Source organism: Meleagris gallopavo, chromosome 2 (assembly GCF_905368555.1).
Source record: "Meleagris gallopavo chromosome 2, MGAL_WU_HG_1.1, whole genome shotgun sequence".
NCBI classification, from domain to species: Eukaryota; Metazoa; Chordata; class Aves; order Galliformes; family Phasianidae; genus Meleagris; species Meleagris gallopavo.
This window is the reverse complement of record NC_139405.1, coordinates 108,955,965-108,975,733: the sequence shown is the minus strand read 5'-3', so window position 1 is coordinate 108,975,733 and position 19,769 is coordinate 108,955,965. Positions and strand designations below refer to the sequence as shown.

The 19,769-nt window shown below is 47.4% G+C and overlaps 1 protein-coding gene across 1 annotated transcript in view; it reads left to right on the top strand.

Moving 5' to 3' along the window:
- The first annotated feature begins 2,538 nt into the window (after positions 1 to 2,538).
- RCAN2 (regulator of calcineurin 2) overlaps positions 2,539 to 19,769 on the top strand; it is a 79,381-nt gene continuing 62,150 nt past the window's right edge. Inside the window, exons 1-2 of the mRNA XM_085218398.1 lie at positions 2,539 to 2,693; positions 11,041 to 11,267. Of these exons, the coding sequence (XP_085074524.1) occupies positions 11,043 to 11,267 (225 nt within the window). The 5' untranslated portion in view covers positions 2,539 to 2,693; positions 11,041 to 11,042. The remainder of the gene's footprint in view (positions 2,694 to 11,040; positions 11,268 to 19,769) is intronic.

Genomic DNA, 19,769 nt, shown 5'->3' with positions numbered 1-19,769 from the left:
GCTTGTATTTTAAGGGTGGCATTGTTACAGTACAAAATTTTTCATTTTTCTTTTTTTTCTTTTTTCTTTTCTTTCGTGAAATGGAGATTGTTTTACGAGTCAAACTCATTTTTCCCTCGATCTATCATGCATTCAGGCTAAAAAAAAAAATCATGTCTCTGTTAAAAATGCTCCTTAAGCAGAAACTGGAACGTAGCATTTTTGTTGTCTTCAAAACCAATGGCTAGCTGTAGAACAATACAGCTCTGTTTTGTTGGACTTGATGTTGGATATGGAGTTTTTGCAGTTTCAAATGAAAAAGACCTTTTCTTCAGGCATTCTCAGAAGTGGATGGAAAATGTTGAGTCCTTGTTCCTGTTCTCACTGCCTTAAAGCACAGCCTTCTGTTCCAACTCAGTCTCACTCTGGAAATGCTCAGAAACAGCTGGGCTATACCAAAGGTTGGTTTGGGGAGCAGCAGACCCAAATACAGGGGCTGTCCAGGTCGGGAGTTCTGGAGTTCTAGAGAAAGGATATAGAGAAGGACAATAAGAAATGGAATAGCTTTTGCATAGGAAGCAGAGAAAACCATATTAGCTTGAAAAAGAGATACCTGAAGGGAAATACAATTAAAATCTGCAAAATAACGATGGAGAGAAGGTTAAAAAAGAAATCTCATTTACTTCCTCTCACAACAAAAGCGCATTTAATAAAACAATCAGGAGGTAGACTTGAAATGATTTTTGCACAGTGAAGAATTACCGTGGCACAGTACGGTGTGGAAAGCAAAGCCAAAAATGGGCTCAGAAAGAGCAAAGGGCAGTTTGGAGAGGACAGGACCACTGGCAGCTCTGGTACCACTCTGTACAACCCAGAAGTCCCTAGCTCACTAGCTGCTGGAAAATGATAAGGTAAATAGGAGCGTGGTCTATTTTTACAGTGTTTCACTAAGCATCCTGCCTTGGCTGCTGAGACAAGACACAGAGCTGGACGGATCCAACTGTTTTTATATTCTAAAAGAGTAACAGAAACAACCAAGGGTGTAGTGATGCTGACATAGCCAATGTTAATTTTCCTTGCTTTAGCTACTCTAATCTCTGGACTCGACCATTTGCAAGAAATCATAATCCATATCTGGCCAAAGAATTTGGGATTATCACTGCAAGCGGAGATGTATAAGGAACACTCCTTGAAAATCTGCTGATTGTGTGACATTAGTTCCTCATTTCTTCTGAAAAGAGAAAACCTGGCTCTTGAAGGGCTGCAGGAGCGAGTTAGTGCTGACGTTCTGCTGGTCAGAAACCAGTTTCTGCTCACAGTACTTCTGCTGTGCTGAAATTCACTGTGGTTGCTTCGGTACATGTGAGAGGCTGCTTTTGCTTCCAGATGAAATGTGTAGATAAGAAGCAGATGCAAGCTGAAGATAATGAGCAGCTCAGAGTTGGGATGAGACGGTCTAGGCTTGTGCTGTGAGATATCAGTAACCAAACTCCCACTCAGCTCCGTGGAGGAGGGCTGCAGCACCGCTCACAAATCATGCCACCAGCAGCTGTTTTATCACCTCCTTGGGTATTCTCTCCGTAATTTCACCTTCCTCCAGATTTTGGCACTCTGCAACTGCCTGGGCTGTAGGAAGATGCCCACAGCATTCTGGAAGCACAGGGTGCCCACTCAGGCTGCATGGCCTGAACAGCACCGGGACCAAAGCGGGCGCCCACCCGACCCCAAGCAGCTCTCCTGCTCTCACTCTGATTTTGCAGCACTACTTCTCCATGTCTAAATAACGTATTGTTGGGTGACTTTTCCTGATGAAAAACATTACTGCTTACAACAGGGAACACTCAAAACCCTGTGATTGTTGCTGAGCGTTATTATTGATTATTATTTAATAATTTGAAGGACATTTTCTACTGTAAAGAGTGGAATGTGACAGTTTTCTCCCTGTTCATCTTAGCAATAATGTCTGGATGCATACAAAAGCATTCCCACATACTGGCTCAGTACTGGCTCCTCTCCTCTCCTCTCCTCTCCTCTCCTCTCCTCTCCTCTCCTCTCCTCTCCTCTCCTCTCCTCTCCTCTCCTCTCCTCTCCTCTCCTCTCCTCTCCTCTCCTCTCCTCTCCTCTCCTCTCCTCTCCTCTCCTCTCCTCTCCTCTCCTCTCCTCTCCTCTCCTCTCCTCTCCTCTCCTCTCTCCTCTCCTCTCCTCTCCTCTCCTCCCCCATCTTACAACTCCCTGCACCATCCTCACTTCACATATCCCCTCATCACACTGCTCACCTACTCCCCAATCCCCAATCCCTATCCCAATCCCCAATTCCTATCCCTATCCCAACCCCAACCCCAATCCCCATCCCATCTCCCCCTCAGCCCACTTTCCCGCCGCGAGGCTCCGCCCCCTCCCACCTGTTCCCGCCCACCTGTTCCCGCACGAAGCGCCGCCCCGCACACCGCTGTCCGAGGCGCGGCGCGAAGCGGCGGACAGAGCGGGGCGTCTCCAGAGGGCCGGGGGGGCGGCCGGCTGTTTCCTCGCATTCTTACTGGCTGCGTCGCCCGCCCGTTAGGGCGGAGCTCTTTGGTGATTGGGTGTCGGCCGCCCCTTCCCTCCCGCCTCCTCCTCCACCTTCGCCTCAGCGACGCGGTCGGCCGGCAGCAGCGGGGCGCTCGGCGGGAGCTCGGCGGCGGCGGCGGGGAGGGAGGCCGAGGCAGCCGCAGCAGGTGAGGGCCGGGCGGCCGCGGCGGGGCTCGCGGCAGCTCTGCCCTGGCGACCCCGGCGGCGTTACGTAAGCGCACTGCCCGCTCTCCGGCCCCGCTCTCACCGCGACGCTCGCCGTGCCGTGAGGAGACGGCCGCGGGTTGGGGGCCGTTCCGTCGGGCGGGTCGCGGGGCGGCTCGGGGGTCTGGGCGGCTGCCGCCGTGTGCGGGGCGGGGGCGACCGGGTCTCACCGCGCTCCGCGGAGCGATCCTGGGGGGCGGCTGCGTGGAGCCGGGCAGAGCCCGCAGCTGGGGCTGCTTCCCTCCGCTCCCTCCGCAAGGACTCCGCGGGGTCCCTCGGCTCCGTGCGTCCCTTCGGAAGCGCCTCAGCTATGCGTGGCCGCTGTCGGTGCGCTCCGCTGCTGCCTGGGGCGTTGCGGCAGAGCTGAGAGTTGTGGGTGCCCGTCTGCTGCGAGCCGATGGAGAGCTGAGCGCTGGGAGAAGACAAAACTCGCAGAAAGAGCAAACTCAATGGATTGGAGTGGCAGAGGGCTTTCTGGTTTTGGTGCGTTATTATCAGTTCTGTTACCTGTTAACTTTATCTAACTGCGGGAGTTGTGTGGAGGAGTCCTACTCCCCTGCGAGGGAGCTGACAGCTCCGTGGTGTAGCTCTGCCCGCCTCCGAGCTCCACGGGGCATTGACACATCCAGGGGCTCTGCGTGGTGTTGTATTGAAGGTGTTCGTTGTGTTGGTTTGCCCGTTGTAAGTTAGGTACATGCGAGCATATAAACAGGAGGGAGAACGGCTGTTTGTGAGGGTGGGTGGTGATAGGACAAGAGGGAATGGTTTTAAAGTGAGCCAGGGGAGGTTTAGGATGGATGTGAGGAGGAAGTTTTTCCCCCAGAGGGTGGTGAGGCGCTGGAACAGGTTGCCCAAGGAGGCTGTGGATGCCCCATCCCTGCAGGCATTCAAGGCCAGGCTGGATGTGGCTCTGGGCAGCCTGGGCTGCTGGTTGGCGACCTGCACACAGCAGGGGGTTGGGACTGGATGAGTGCTGGGGGCCTTTGCAACCCAGGCCAGTCTGTGATTCCATGATATGCACCAGCAAAGAAATTTTATTCTGATTGATACCTGAAGTTCTGTTTGTGTTTAAAGTGATTTTATGGTTTGAATGGGTTTTCTTTGTTCTGAAAAATATTGTTTATTAGAGTGCATCTTCCTTGTTCCCCTGTTTTGAGTCTTAAAGTATGACAGCACGCGGCAGGCTCTCAGGCCACCACCAAGCAGGACGTGTGCTCTGCTGGCAGGCAGCAGCCCATGGCTCAGTTCTTGGGCTCTTGTCACATTGGTTGTCATCGTGGTGTCTGAGTCATAGAATCATTATGATTGGAAAAGGCCACTAAGATTATCTAGTCCATTGCTATCAGATCATGACCAGTAACCATAGAATCCCAGAACGGCCTGGGTTGCAAAGGCCCACAGCGCTCATCCAGTCCCAACCCCCTGCTGTGTGCAGGTCGCCAACCAGCAGCCCAGGCTGCCCAGAGCCACATCCAGCCTGGCCTTGAATGCCTGCAGGGATGGGGCATCCACAGCCTCCTTGGGCAACCTGTTCCAGTGCCTCAACCACCCTCTGCATGAAAAACTTCCTTCTAAAACCGTGTCCCTAAGAGTCTCTTCTAAGCACTAAACACCCTGAACAGTTGCATACTGCTCTGACTTTGTGGCTTCTTCCTTCCTCCTCCACACAGGGAAAAAGAAGTAAGTCTTGGTGAGAACTGTGGTATATATGTGAAGGACTGTTACACTGCACTCTGTGTGAGATGACAAATCTGGCTAAGGGCCAGCGGTGGTGTAATGCTGTGCATGTTGTGCACTGCTTTACAACTGGATCACTTAATAGGGCAGTGCAAGGGCCAAGTCAAGGTAAGCAGAAAGCTTGCTCTGGTTCCTTTGGTTTTGGGGAAGATGATTCTGTTTGAACACATTAACATTATCATGGAACCTTTAGTGTCTGATGAATGGTAGCCCAACTGCTTGACCTGAAGTCCCTCAACTCTTGGAAAGGGGAGATAACAGCAGGACAAGGGGAAATGGCTGAAAGTTGAGGGAGGGCAGATTTCAGTTGGCTGTCAGGGGGAAGTTGTTTGCTGTGAGAGTGGTGAGGTGCTGGAACAGCTGCCCAGAGAGGCTGTGGATCCCCGTCCATCCCTGGAGGTGTTCAAGGCCAGGTTGGATGGGGCCCTGGGCAGCCTGGGCTGCTGTGAGATGTGGAGGTTGGTGGCCCTGCATGGCACAGGGGGGTTGGAGCTTCGTCATCCTTGAGGTCCCTTCCAACCTAGGCCTTTCTATGATATGGTCTTCATACCTGACTTTGGTTTTCCAGGTACCATCTTCCTCTGTGGCAGGGGACTGGAGCCCTGTCAGCAGGGCTGAGCACAGGCTGTCTGCTGCCTTGTTTCCTCCGTGGCTGGAGATGCAGAGTGCTTGGCTGAGTTCCTGCACTAGGCGTGGGATGCAGCCCGGCGTGGGAGGCACACTCAATTCAGTTGAGCGACATGCAGGTCTTGAACAGCTTGAGCGGGGCAGCCTGCTTTAGATGAATACAAGTGAATAGTCCCTTTGGATGTTAAAAGCCTCCAAAAATAGTTATAAAGGCTCAGCTAAATTTAATACGGCTCTAATGTCAATGGAAGGATTAGAACATTTGGGATTTGCACCAGTTAGCATTAAAAAAAAAAAAAAATCCTCTTCCTCTCAACTCTGCCCCTTCTGTACCAGGGACAGTGGAGGCTGGCACTGTTTGGTGTGGTGCTGACCAAGTGGGAGCTGAAATACAGCAATCATCTGCCCTGTGTAGGGGGATAGCTGGAGGGAGAAGGCAAAGGGAAGAGGTGGCCATGGTTGTGCTGCACTTAAACTGCAGCACTTCATTAATCCTGTCACAGGAGCTCCCATTCTACTTTGTAATTAAAATGTCTCCATTTAAATCCCCAGTGAAGAATTAGCGCCATGTGAAGATAACACCGATCTCCGGTGCTCATGTAGCAGGAAGGAGCGCCGTTTCAGTGGGTTGTTGCTAGCTGGGCTTCCCGTGCCTTCCTCCAAGTCTGTGTGGGCCCAGCTGCCTTCAGCAGGAGCTGTGTCCTCAGGGTAGCACTCAGACTGCTCACCCTTCTGCGTTTGGGGAGTATTTGAAGGAAGAACTAATCGTTTCAGGAAAATTTTACATGGGGGGTGATTGGATTTAACAGTTCTTTTCCATCTCTTAGAAATAGGGCAAAAGTTACTGATTTTAAGTTGGAGCTGAGGTAAAATTCTATCCTTTCTCTGGACTCTTCTATAGATACAATGCAACTACATTGCTCTGGTTTTTCCCCCAATTTCTCTGTTCCTGCAGATCGCTGTTTTCAGGTTTGCAGTCAGGACTCAATAATACTCTTCGTTTATGGTGATTATATTTAAAGCTTGCATTTGTAACAGTTTGTTTGCTTTATTCTATTTTTACTCATGTTGTTTGTCATGGCAAGCAGTGTTTAATAATAATAATAAAAGTAAAGTTTCCTAGCAATTTGGAGAGTTATGGGCCTGTTTCTTGGTGTCCCAAAGGGATTCTTTTTAAAACTCTTAGGACAGGAAAACGGTCACCAAGGAAATGTCTTCTTACTTTCCATAAATACAGTGGGTAAATCTATACGTGCATGCTGATATTTAAGCAGCTGGCCCATTGAAACATGTTAGGGGATGGTGAAAACCTCTCACGCTTGGTATTTAGAGCTACTGCTAATTACAAGCTCATGGACTCCTTGGTCACAGGAGAAGAAATTCAGGAATTACTGCTACTGGTGTGAAGTGGTGCAGACTGTGCCCAAATCCCACAGCAGGAGTCCCAGGGGGGTTGCACGGGCGGCCTGCAGGGTGCTGGTTTGCCTTGGGGTGATTGCTGCAGTTGTTGGGATGCCCTGTGTGGTGTATTTTCTGAGTGGAAGTTTTAGGGTCAAAATTCAAATTCAGAAATAAAGCTGAGGAATACAGATTACTGAGATGGTCAGAGGGCTGGAGCAGCTCTCCTGTGAGGAAAGGTTGAGGGAACTGGGCTTGTTTGGCTTGGAGAAGAGAAGGCTGCAGGGAGACCTCAGTGTGGCCTTCAGTGCTTGAAGGGAGCGGATAAACAGGAGGGGGAACGGCTGTTTGTGAGGGTGGGTGGTGATAGGACAAGGGGAATGGTTTTAAAGTGAGCCAGGGGAGGTTTAGGTTGGATGTGAGGAGGAAGTTTTTCACCCAGAGGGTGGTGAGGCAGTGGAACAGGTTGCCCAAGGAGGTTGTGGATGCCCCATCCCTGCAGGCACTCAAGGCCAGGCTGGATGTGGCTCTGGGCAGCCTGGGCTGCTGGTTGGCGACCTGCACACAGCAGGGGGTTGGGACTGGATGAGCGCTGTGGGCCTTTGCAACCCAGGCCGGTCTATGATGCCCTTATGGCAATGTCTTCCCAGGTTTTTGTGAAAATATAAAGCGGACCTTGAGGGGAAATGTAGCTTTGTGAGGAGAAGCTCTGATGTAAATGAGAGCAGCTTCCAGTGATTGTGTTATTGCTGCATGTAAGACAGCTTTCAATTGTGTTGACTTTATATTAGGATCCAGCTCATGTAGTAAATGTGATTTGGGGTTAATTGGTTTAAGGGATTTGAAATGTAAATTCTTTTGTTCTAAAGTGATAGAGTAACTAGAGGATTTTTTTGACAGGGGACTTGTGAAATGGCTGAGTAAATTCAAAAAAGCCATAAGGTACCACCAGCAACAACAGAACACTTGAATCTTAGGGGGTTTGGTAGGTTTAAGGAAGGACACGTAGTTATGACTTGTACTGTAGGCATGTCTAATGCTAGCCAGGATGAATAAGAGTTTGTGCTTATGTCTGGCTGAAAGTGACCTTCTCACGTGTTGCTTTATTATGACAATTAATGCAGAGCTTTGGAAACTCAGGTCATAACTTCATGAATGTTCTAAATAGATCAGTTGCTGAAAATTAAAATCCTGGCCTTTGTTGTGACCTTTCTTGATGTGGTATTTGAGGACGTGGTTTCTGGGGATGGGTTGGTGCTTGGAGTAGGTGCTCTCAATGGTCTTTTCCAAGCTTAATGATTCTTGCAGCCATGAAGTACGTCAAGCCAGCTAACAACCTAGTGGAATTAAGCCTTCAATTTTCTCCTCGTTCCAGGCCACTAAACTTGCTTCAAATGAACTGAGTTGTCATGACATGAACTGGATCCTTCTCCAGTATCAGAGTGCTGGGGGCCTGCTTTCACGTGGAAAGCTGGGGCTGGAAGTGAGCAGCCCCAGGTGATGGTTGGGTTGTGGCTTTTGGCGGCAGTGCTGCTTTGTCTGCATACAGCTGGAAGGATTGAGGAGCACCAGCACACGCTGTTGATTCTTGTCCTCACTGGTTGTCACCGGGCTCAGGATCATCAGTGCTTTGTTTTGTTGGGGGAGCATGTATGCCTCCTGGTAGGCATACATTTTAATTGTTTGATGTTGTTCAGTCCTAAGTCTTTTTTCTTTTTACCCTGCAAACTTTACCATATGATGTCACTTCATGCGGGTGTTCTTAGTTGTGCAGGATCCATCTGAAACTGGGCAGAGGATTTAATAGCCAGGTTTAAAAGCCTGATGACTTGGAAGATCAGTCAGCACTTTGGGTGCATCTAAAGTACAGAAGGGGTGTGTGTGTGAACATGCACTTCCCCAGCACCTCCAGATCCTTAAAAAGAGATGCTCAGAAGGCATGCAGGACAGTGACCTTCATTACAGAGCTTGCCTTGTGCCCAGAGCTCACGTCCCACTGAGAAATCTGCCTCAGCACTTGGCTGAAAGAAAGGAGCAACCCTTCTTTTTACTTAAAGGCTTTGGCAGAACGAGGCTACTGTCACACTGCAAGTGTTTATTACCTTGCAGACTCAGGTGGAACTTTGATGCCTGTGTATGACAGAATCACCTGCTGTATTTCATTCTTATTTCCCTGTTACTATCTCAGATGCTTACAGACTGAAACTTGATTGTTGCAACTCAAAATTCTGTTCTGTTTAGCTGCTTGCTGTTGCGGTTTTGCTCAATTTCTACTTTGTAATGTCTTTATGTACTTTATAATGCAAACATAATAATATTTCTCCTGCAGAAGGAAAAAAGCTGTTTGGCAAGGAGGCCAAAAACTTAAGCTTTGCTCCTGCTGGTTCTGTGTCATTTCCTCCTCATCACTAGAAAGCCCAGTGAGTATTAATTCACACTGGGGTTCCTGCAGTTTCTGAGCACTGGTTTGTATTGCCTTTATCCTCTGCAGTCTGCTGTGTAAGGTTGCTTTTCAGTCCCCCTCAGCTGAGCGGGCTTTTCCAGCACAGTGCTTGCACATGGGGAAGAAGGCTTTTACCCAGAGTGCCCATAAAATACCCTCGCTCTCTCCCAAGTGCCTTTACCAACTGCAGGCTGTTTGCCTGCTGGGAGTCAGAGCCCATCCTCACTGGCAAGTTTCTAACCTGAGATAAGCTGAGAGTTGTGCTCTTGTCAGACTGAGCTGGCAATAAGGCTGGTGTGTATCTGAGAGCTGAGGAGCCTGTCCTCAGGGTGACACTGTGAAAGAGATCATTAGCCTGAGGTTTTCATATTACTCCTACTTATAGCACTGCATCCTTCTTGTTTTAAACCCCTCCTCATAAATTGAACATAGGGAATGCAGGGCTCAGAAACCTTTCTGATGTTAGCTGTGACTTTTGGTGCCCGGTGAAGGAGTGCAGCTAAGCTCCTGCGACCTACTGTGCAGCCCATTATATGCACTGTGGGTACTGCTGCTCAGTGTTTAACAGATACGTGGGGGTGTAGATCTGGGAGAGGTCCTGTACTGTTCTAGTGCGAGCTCATGGTTTGGCTCCATGATCTCTGCAGGTGCCTTTCAACCCTGCTGCTCAAATACAGGCTGTGCAGTTGGGCTCCATCACATGCTGTGAGAGCAGAATACAAGTGGACTCAGCTCTGAGCTGACTCTTTTGAGTATGACTCCAATGTGTTTCCTTGAGGACTTCTGTCATTAGCCCCGAGACTTCAGCAGTAATGATTTCTGGCACTTCTGTAATGTGAGGCTACAGAAGGATGTGCTCGGTCATCAGATGTCACTTCTGAGCTGCACCAGGGATGGGGTTAGATGAAAGCCACATGCATGGCAAATGAGCTCTGTAATCATTGAGATTAAGCCTAAATAAAGCGTAGAGCTTAATTTTGGACAGCGGTTCTGCAAAATGTAATTGAAGCAATATTTACAACTATTAATAGAGAATAGCAAGTACGCAATACGGGAAGGGCAAATCTGAAACAGATGAGCACACTGTGTTTGTGTCATTGCAACTCCTGCTAGGAGGAGTCAATGACTCCATATTGTTATTGCAAGAAACATCAATACAACGGAAATAATTATTCTTCTGCATTGCCCAGTCAGCTTGTTGGAGAGCTCTGGAGGGGTTGCAGGTTACAGCTGCTGTTTAATACACCTCTACGAGGGACTGTCTGTGGCAGCTGCGGTACATAGCAGCGTTTATAGCAGTGATTTCTTGGACATTTTCTTTCTCTACCCCTTGGCTGTTAAGAGGTTTATTCTTGCATCAGTAGTAAGGACACTGCTTGATGGATTGGCCTGTTCCTTCTGTGTCCTTAGAACGGTCTTTCTATCTCTACTGTGAGGGATTTAGGAGTAGGGGCTCCAAAGTCGGCAGGGTTTTCCTAAAAGGTGGTGAGAATTATCACATGGCTCGTCCTTGCCCTTTGCTTACCTTGTTGTTTGCTTCCTAGTGACATCAAGGTGCAAAGAAAGGAATTGCTAATGGGCATGGAAAACCAGCATACGTTCTGTCCTGGAACTGCAGAAGCATTTATCTTTGTTCTCTGTAATCATGTTTCTTAATGTGCTGTTTTTATATTGTTGCCACTTTTCAATAGGGTTGTCTCTATTCCTTGTTTTTCTGTTAGTCTCATCCAGTGCATTATTTTCTCTGAGCAAACTCAGAAGCACTAGTCTGGCTTCTCTGGAACAAACAGGACTCCTGAGCACGAATACAACATACTATTTTCTTACAGGGTGAGTTAAACTCCAGTCAGGCTTCATTTCTAGCTGTTCTCAGCAGCTTGTGCTGACATGCTCAGGTTGTTTCCAGAGAATGAACCTAAAGCAGAGTCCCTGTTTGAGCCTTAGTGAAGCCAGTCTTAGTGCTGAGTTGTATTGAAATAGCCTGAAATGCACATCCTACAAACTAAGCCCTGAACTATGAATTTCTGTACTCATGTACTATTGCAAGTGTGGTGTAACTGTGTCTCTCTTCTTCCTACTGCTAGGGATGAGGGGAGACTCCTACTTGTTTGGAATGCGAGGCCTCGGGCACTATGGCTGCATCCCAGAGGATGGAGGACAGTTCTTACTCTACTCTATAAACGGTGACAGCGGTTTAAAGAGATGTTTTACAGAAGAAGATTTTCATGAAATCATTGACTTCAACGACCTCCCGAATTCTCTCTTTGCCTGTAATGTTCACCAGTCTGTGTTTGAAAGCGTGGACAGTAAGGTACAGTGCCGGTTTCCATCTTTTCAGTATAAAAGAAGCATGTGATTTATGTGATATTTGGGTTTGTTGCAGTTTCGAGGAACCAGCAATACTTCAGTCTGTAGTATCCAATCCAGCTTCTTCGCACAAGTTTTTTTCTGAGGGTGGGCAACAACATTCAAGAGCCTAAAAGCCTTTTTGCCAACTACGGTGCACATTGTTTTTTTTTCAGTGGTTCAGGGTTGTAGAATACTGAAATGTGGGTGCGTGTCTCTAAGCAACAGTAGTTGCAGTCGTGATGGAGGTGGCAAAGTTAAACACATGAAAGACATTTCCCCTTGCTGATCACATACCACTGCAACAGGACACTGCTCTTCCTGTATCTTCTCAAGTGCTTTAAGTTATGCATCTTACTTGGAGCATCTAAATGAATGCTAGTGCAACAAATTAAAGAGCACGAGAATATCTTCTGACTTTGCAATTAGTCTGAAATAAAATAGTTGCTTTCTGTTTTTTGTTTTAAGAAGAGCATATCGTTTTCATCCAATCAGTCAGGAAAAACTCCTACATTCTGCAATACGTCTTCAAGTCTCACTTCTAAGCCTACTTTGTTTCCTGAGGGAGATGTCAGGAAAGTAAAACTGATCATTTGGGGCATTATTGTCTAATGAGGTCAGTCTGGGCTAATAGTTACGGGCACATCGGAGGCTATTTAAGTTTCTTGTCCAGAGCAGTCAATTTGGAGACAAGCTTGCAGCAGTGAAGCTGGGCTTCAGCTACAGAGCAGATTTGGTGAGACTGAAGCATGGCCAGGATGGGCGGTGAGCCTTTCTTGTGGAAGATTACCACCTGAAAGGGGATCAGAACTAGACTTCTGGGGTGCTTTCATTCAAAGATACTGAGCGAGCTTCCTGGTGAGGCTGTGCTCGTGCCATTGCTTGCAGTGCTTTGGAGTATTTTTTCAGACCTCTTTGTTTTCCATACTGATGTCATCTTTGAGTAATACAGATGAGAAGGGAATAATGTTCAGACAGCACAGGACTAAACAAAGTGATGTATTCATGTTTCTAAAAATCCCACAAACAAACTAAACTGCAGTCTTGGAAAATGGTGAGTCTTTCCTTTTGCCTTTAAATCCTTTTGCTAATAAGCAGCTTGCATTTGTGCTGTGCTAATTTGTAGAATTTCATAACGAACTGCTAAATAGCTTCAACTTTCCTAAAGTTCACTATGCATATTTTAGAGGTTTGGGAATGTCTTCCCGGATAGTTCTGGCATTCAAAGGCTCTGAAAGAACATTTTGAAAGGGAGACAACAAAAGCCTGCCTAGAACTAGGGAATTTCTCTTCCTTCAGCACAGATTCTATCCTGCTTGCTTCTAAGCTTTCCCTTTTTGAGAGCTGTGTTCCAGTAGTGGCTTAGTCAGAAAATGAAACAGGAGATTATGTAAGTGGGAGAGCAATCCCTGTGGACTTACAGGACTTAAGGATTTGTCTGAGAGCAGCTGGGCTGTGGAGGTGCATCCTGTTCTGTGTGTGGCCGTAAACTGTCACTGCCATGGATTGAACAGCTCTGCTGGCAGGTAAGCAGTTGCTCCTGGGGGCTGTATTTAACTAGATGGGATTACCTCCAGATTTCTCATTAAATCCCAGGGTCTGGGGACTCGATTATGGTTTTTATTACTGCTGTAGGACACATACTTGTGTTCCTGGTCGATTTGTACTTGTAATCCTTTCTATTATTAACTGTTACTGCAGGATAATGGCACGCATGACTTCAGGAAAAAATGCTGTCAACTTTAGATTCTCAATCGCAATTAATTAATACGTCTAAGAATTATATCATCAGTTATGCATTGACCCAGTATATAGAGGTACACCGTATTTCTACTGCTGTAAAATCTTCTCTGAAAAGATGACCATCATCTACAGTAGGTTTGTTTTTAATCCATTCTGCAGGAAGTGAAGATGTTGCAGTGTTATCTTTGACTTTCTGGCTGGTGGCCTACACCTGTAGGAGGGCAACGGAGATATATTTGCTTGAGAAGTTGCAAGTTAATGTGAATGGTTATTTTGGTTTGGCCTGTGAACTTGCTGCATAAACAAAGTTTATGTATATATGCTTGTGAGTGGCTCTGGCATACATACAGCAAGATTAATGTAAAGAATTCACTCTGACAGCTTTTAAGTTCTGTTACCTGATGTGTCATAGGAGCTGTCAAGTTGAAGCTTTTAACATGTATCTAAGCAAGACACTTACTTTGAAATGCTCATCAGTGCTCATCTTTAGAATATGTAAGACACTAATTGAAAGGCATTTAACTAGTATCAGGTCTAAGGTAGGTTCTGGTTTCTGCTTGGCTATAGGCTTGTAACAGCCTTGAGGAAAAACATGGCTGCACATAGCCCTGCACGGAGGATCAGCTGCCTCGCTTCATCCGTCCTTACCTCGTCCTGCCTCAGGTCCGCTCTTGCAGCAGCATAGTGTGGTTGTACAGCACTGCTTAGGAAGTCTTTTCTCTTGCCTACCAGACAGCTATAGGGAGCCCTAGTTTGGATCTCCTCTTTCTGAAGGGGAGTTCTTGCAGCTGAAGGCTGGGTTCTTCACAGAGAAACTGCCATGCCAGTTCTCTCCTGAGTTCTCTCCTCCTTGGCACCTTCAGGTCTCAGCATGAACAGAGGGGAAGCTGCATGGGAGGGACTTGTGCTTCATTTAAACAGCAGCAGAAGAAAGTAAAAATATAGATTACTACTGGCTGTGTGTATCTGATGATGCTACCATAACAGCACCTCATTGGAAATCTTTCTCTACCTTTTAGACCAGTATTTGTGACAGAAAGTCTTCACTTGGTCAGGAGAATTTCACATAATTTCACAGTTTTTCCCCCAGAGGGTGGTGAGGCAGTGGAACAGGTTGCCCAAGGAGGCTGTGGATGCCCCATCCCTGCAGGCATTCAAGGCCAGGCTGGATGTGGCTCTGGGCAGCCTGGGCTGCTGGTTGGCGACCTGCACACAGCAGGGGGTTGGGACTGGGTGAGCGCTGTGGGCCTTTGCAACCCAGGTTCTATCATTCTATGAGAATGCCTTGGACAGCCGGGTTGATAATAATGGGCCTTGGAGGGTTTGTACAGGAGGATTTCCCGTCTTCAGTGCTCTAACAGCTTGCTCCAGCTAATGGAGGGTTGTTCTGTTTATACACACACCTATCATGGGCAGCCTGCCCCTCACAGCAAGCTATGCGTTCTTTGCATTACGATCAGAAAATACCATGTTTCTTGGGCAGATACTGAAAAACAGAGGCCTGGAGAGTTTAATTAACAGGGCCGTCACAGAGCTGGGATCAGGTTTGGCTGTGTACCCATCATTGTATTCTTCCTTTCTCTCCTGTGTAATGAAAGGAGCAGATTTTTGTTTGAGTGTACAGCTCTGCCTTGCTTGGGTCTTAGAAGTCTGATTTTTTTTTTTTTTTTTAAGTATTTTAAGAATGAAATCACTTCTAAATCCTGGAGTTCATCATGCATCTCTGGGAAAGAAGCTGACGTGACTCCTCATGTTGGCGAGGTGTGGCAGAACTGTGCTGTTATTTTTGGCTGATAATGTGACCGACTGAGAGGTGCTGCTCCTCTTATCTGAACAGATAGAGCTGTTGGGGTGAGGAGCACAAGGGCACAACCCTGCTCCTGAGCTTGGAAATACATTTGTTTTAGCAGCTAATTGCTGCTGGAAGCAGTCGGGCTTTCCAGATGATAACACTTCTGTGCTTTTCTCGTATTTTATTTTGTGTAACTCCTTTCTGAAACTTCTGTAATGTGACTGGCTAATTCCTCCATGCTGATGCTGGTAAGCACTCTGCCGCAGTGAGGCCTTCTTGTCTCAGGTGTTCTTTAGCTGCCGTAATGCCTTGGGAGGTGTTCACTCAGAAATGTCTCCATTGGAATATGTTTACATGTGGGGAAATGTGTTTCTTCTACTTGTTTGGAGCCTGCAGTAGTGTTGTTTTTTTTTTTCCCCCACTATTTTGGTTCATGCTGGAAGAAGCCCCAGCTGACAGTTATTACCAATAAAGAATGCTTATTTGTTTTCCAAACCTCTCAGTTACTGTGATGGTGCTGAAGTCCATTAAGTGCTTTTTCTTGCCAATTTAATTAAAACCAATCATAGAACCATAGAACAGCTCAGGTAGGAAAAGACCTTAAAGATTATGGAGTCCAACCACAGCCCAGCCATCCTACCCCAACTCTAACAGCCCTCCGCTACATCACGGCCCTGAGCACCACATCCAAACGCTTTTAAACACAGCCAGGGATGGTGACTCAACCACCTCCCTGGCAGCCCATTGCAGGGCTCAACAACCCTTTCTGTAAAGAAGTGTTTCCTGATGTCCAACCTAAACCTCCCCTGGCACAACTTGAGGCCATTTCCCCTCGTCCTGTCAGCAGTGAGCAGAGACCAACCCCGCTCTGCTGCAATCCCCTTTCAGGTACTGGCAGAGAGCCAGAAGGTCTCCCCTCAGCCTCCTCTCCCCAGACCCAACAGCCCCAGCTCCTTCAGTCTCTCCTCACAGGCCATGTTCTCCAAGCCCTTCCCAGCCTTGCTGCTCTTCTCTGGCCCTGCTCCAGCACCTCAGAGGATGAATCAGGCTCTGTTCACTGATGCCCACAGGCAGGGGGCACGAAGTGGAACACACGAGGCTCCCCTCCCATCAGAAGCAGTTCTGTACTGCGCAGGTAGGTGGTGGAGCACTGGTACAGGTACCCAGAGATGTTCTGGAGTCTTCTCCTTGGAGATTTCCAGAAGCTGAATGGATGTGGGCCTGGGCACCCTGCTGTTCTCATGAGGGATTCTTTCACCTTATGGTTTTCACTGTTAAACAACTCCTTGTTTTTAATACAGAATGCTACATTAGACTTGCTTTGATTTTATTGCTTCAGGTTATTGAACTTGAGTCTGGAAGAAGATTTAAGGTTATCTCAAATGAGTGCTGGACAACTTGTCCGAGGAGGACGCTCTAAGAGATCTCCAGCTATATTTAGGAAGACTTTTTTTCCTCTTTTGTTCTTGCATTCGTTCTAGCTTTCTCAACAAAGCAAACTTTCATGCTGCAGTTATTATGTTTATAGTGCACTAAAAGAGACTGGGCAGCTCAGTGGTCTGCTGTGTTGCCTTTAACTTTACATGTGAATTCTGGAACTGAAACTTCCTACTGATGCGTTCTGACACCAAGGCATATAATTGAAATGGGTTTGTCTGTTCTGTGTGCCTTTTAAACAAAGTGGAGCCAGTGCATCTGCTGCTATGCATGTAATGTTGTTCTGGTTCCCTTTTGCACAGGCTAATTCAGGAAGACACTCCAGGAGGCAGGCTGTTTCTGCAGGGTAAGATCTATTCCTTCTGCCTTCACTTTGAAAATCTAGATTGGGAAGTCAGGATCTTTTTGGCTGTATTACATCACTGAAGCCTCTAGGTGTTGAGTCATCATCATATTTAGAGGGTGGCACACTTCTTTTTATTCTAATATTAGTATTCAAGCCTGGCCTTGGTGGAAAGTCACCCTAGCAAAGATGAAGTCACCGCTCCAAGGGTGGAATGGAATGCAGGCTTCATTCTGCCTTCTTGGTACTCTCACTGCTGCTTTCTTTTACTTTCAGTTTTTCTACCTTTTAAGGTTGTCTGCTGATGTGATAACATTATCAGAAACTGCCACTCGAAGCAGGCTGTGACTGGTGCTCAGGCCCACCAGGAAATCTCTGCCTGCTTTGTTTTGTTCTGCTTTGTAAATGGGATGAGTGTTATTCCATCTCGTTCTGTTTTTGAAAAAGTGAAATGCACTGTGTATGCATCTACTAAGAAGAAGTGAAAAGCTGCAGAAGCAGTGTGCTTCAGCACTTTGTGACTCATAGGCTCTCATGGCTGCTGTCTAGGAATCCTGCCGTGTGCCCTTCTCTGGCAGCTGGTTCTGAGATTTACATCTAAGAACTTTTATTTCTTAATGATCACAAAGATTGGCTTCCTGTTGGACTTGGCTCTGATCTGACAGCAGGCAGTGCAGAGCTCTGCTCGCTCCTGCAGCCCTCACTACCAAAACCTTGCCACACACACCCAGTACTGAGGCATTAACTTACTGGGCACTCTCTCCTGCAGATGTAGGAGGCTGTTCATGCTCTGAGACTCATTCTAATAACTCACTTTCTGTGGCGTATAAATTTTATTGTGTAATCAATCTCAAATACTTTGCTGTGATTCATACCTGTGCAATACACTATTTCAGCTACAAACACCTATGAACTGTTTTGGTCTGCATCAGAGATGCCATCTAAGTTACATGCTGTGGTGATAATCGTAACTAATTGAGCCCCACGATCACAGAATGACTTGTGTTGGAAGGGACCTTAAAGCCCATTCAGATCCAAGCCCTGCTGTGGGCTGGTCGCCCCCCAGCTGCTCAGACTGGTCAGAGACCCATCCAGCCTGGCCTTGGGCATCTCCAGGGGTGGGGATGGGGTATCCACAGCTTCTCTGGGCCATGATAGAAGTTCTTTTCACAGTCTGAGTTCTTGTTGGTCAGTGTTTATAAATCTACCTTAGTTAACTTCCAATGATATATCTGCTGGCCTGTGTTAGTGTATAAAGGAGGAGGTGTATAACTACTTCCCAGGTGTTTATACAAACTTTATACAAGGGGGTGAAGAGCCCCTTGAGAGCAGCCCTGCGGAGAAGGACTTGGGGGTTCTGGTGGGTGAGAAGCTGGACATGAGCCAGCAGTGTGCGCTTGCAGCCCAGAAGGACAGCTGTGTTCTTCAAAAGGGGTTGCCAGCAGGGAGAGGGAGGTGATCGTCCCCCTCTGCTCGGCTCTTTGAGGCCCCATCTGCAGCACTGCGTCCAGGCCTGGGGCCCCCAGCACAGGAAGGACGTGGAGCTCTGGGAGCGGGTCCAGAGGAGGCACTGAGATGGTCAGAGGGCTGGAGCAGCTCTGCTGTGAGGAAAGGCTGAGGGAACTGGGCTTGTCTGGCTTGGAGAAGAGAAGGATTTGGGGAGACCTCATTGTGTCCTTCCAGTACTTGGAGGAAGCAGATAAACAGGAGGGGGAACGGCTGTTTGTGAGGGTGGGTGGTGATAGGACAAGGGGAGTGGTTTTAAAGTGAGTCAGGGGAGGTTTAGGTTGGACGTGAGGAGGAAGTTGAGTGCAGGCATTCAAGGCCAGGCTGGATGTGGCTCTGGGCAGCCTGGGCTGCTGGTTGGCGACCTGCACACAGCAGGGGGTTGGGACTGGATGAGCACTGTGGGCCTTTGCAACCCAGGCCATTCTATGAACAGCGTTGACTGCGATGCTGGCGTAACAGCTCCCATTATATCTGTTGTTCTGCGCTGCACTCGTAGGTCAGCAGGGAGCTGTGGTCAGGAGCTCAGAAAACAAAACTCCGTCTCCACACAGTCAGACACACTATGCTATATGGCTGCCTGTCTGTGGCTGGTCTTAAGATCCCCCAGACTGCCTGGTAACATGCTGAAGCCTTCCTGGAGAAAAGGAAGGAAGTAGTGAGGTCAAGTCACTGACATTTGGGTTCTTTGACACGTTCAGTCCAGCTTGGGGGAAGAAAGTAATTTCTTTGTCTGGTGCTTGCTGATTCAGCATTTTAACAGGTATTTGTAGGGAAGTTATTAGAGCTCTTCTTGCTACTAAGAAGACAACTTGCTAAGGAACTAAAAGCAGCTCTTAGATACTTATGTGTTCATGTGGGGCCTGACCAGTCTTTGAAGCGATTGCAGAATTTCTGATGGGGCTGTAAGGAGTAGTTACTGTGACTTTGGTATTCCTTCCTTTTCCTTCCCCCTCAGGTGGTTCTGTCTGTTGCAGCCTCCAGCATTTGCATAGTTTTCCTGGAGCTGTACATCAGCTTCATGGCTTGATAGCACGAGGGTGCACTGGGCGTATGGAGGCTGCACAGTGAAAGCAGTATGGTCAGGTTGAGTCTGTGCATGTGCCCTATTTTTCTTGTGAAATTAGAAGATGCCTTTAGCCAAAATTATTCTGGTTGTATCCAGGAATTTGCAAGCTCCAAATATTCCTCAATTCAATGAATATTTATTTCCTGCTCTGAAAAGTTCTTAGAAAAAACAAAACCAAAATAAACAAAACCCCAACTGAAGTAACGAGTCTTTGTGGGCCTGAAATACTGCTCCCTGTAATGCGGATGCTGTCTAATAATTTTTATAGTAGTTGGGGTTATTTTCCCATCTATATTCTGGGTGCTTGGGAGCACAAATGCCCTTGCTTGGATGGGAGAACGTGCCTGGCCTGGGACCAGCTGGGTGAAGGGTGGGCCTGTGTTTGCTGCAGTTCAAATCTGGAGCTCCAAAACATCTAGCTATACTAGTCATTTGTAAATGACAGAAATAAACTGATTAATGTTCTTTCCAGACCACATAAGCCTGCAGTTCAGCCTGCTCTTTAAATTTGGAAATGTTCTTTTCTGCCTAAAAGCAGCTCTGGAAAAACTATACTATCAACTTCTTGTGGTCGTGC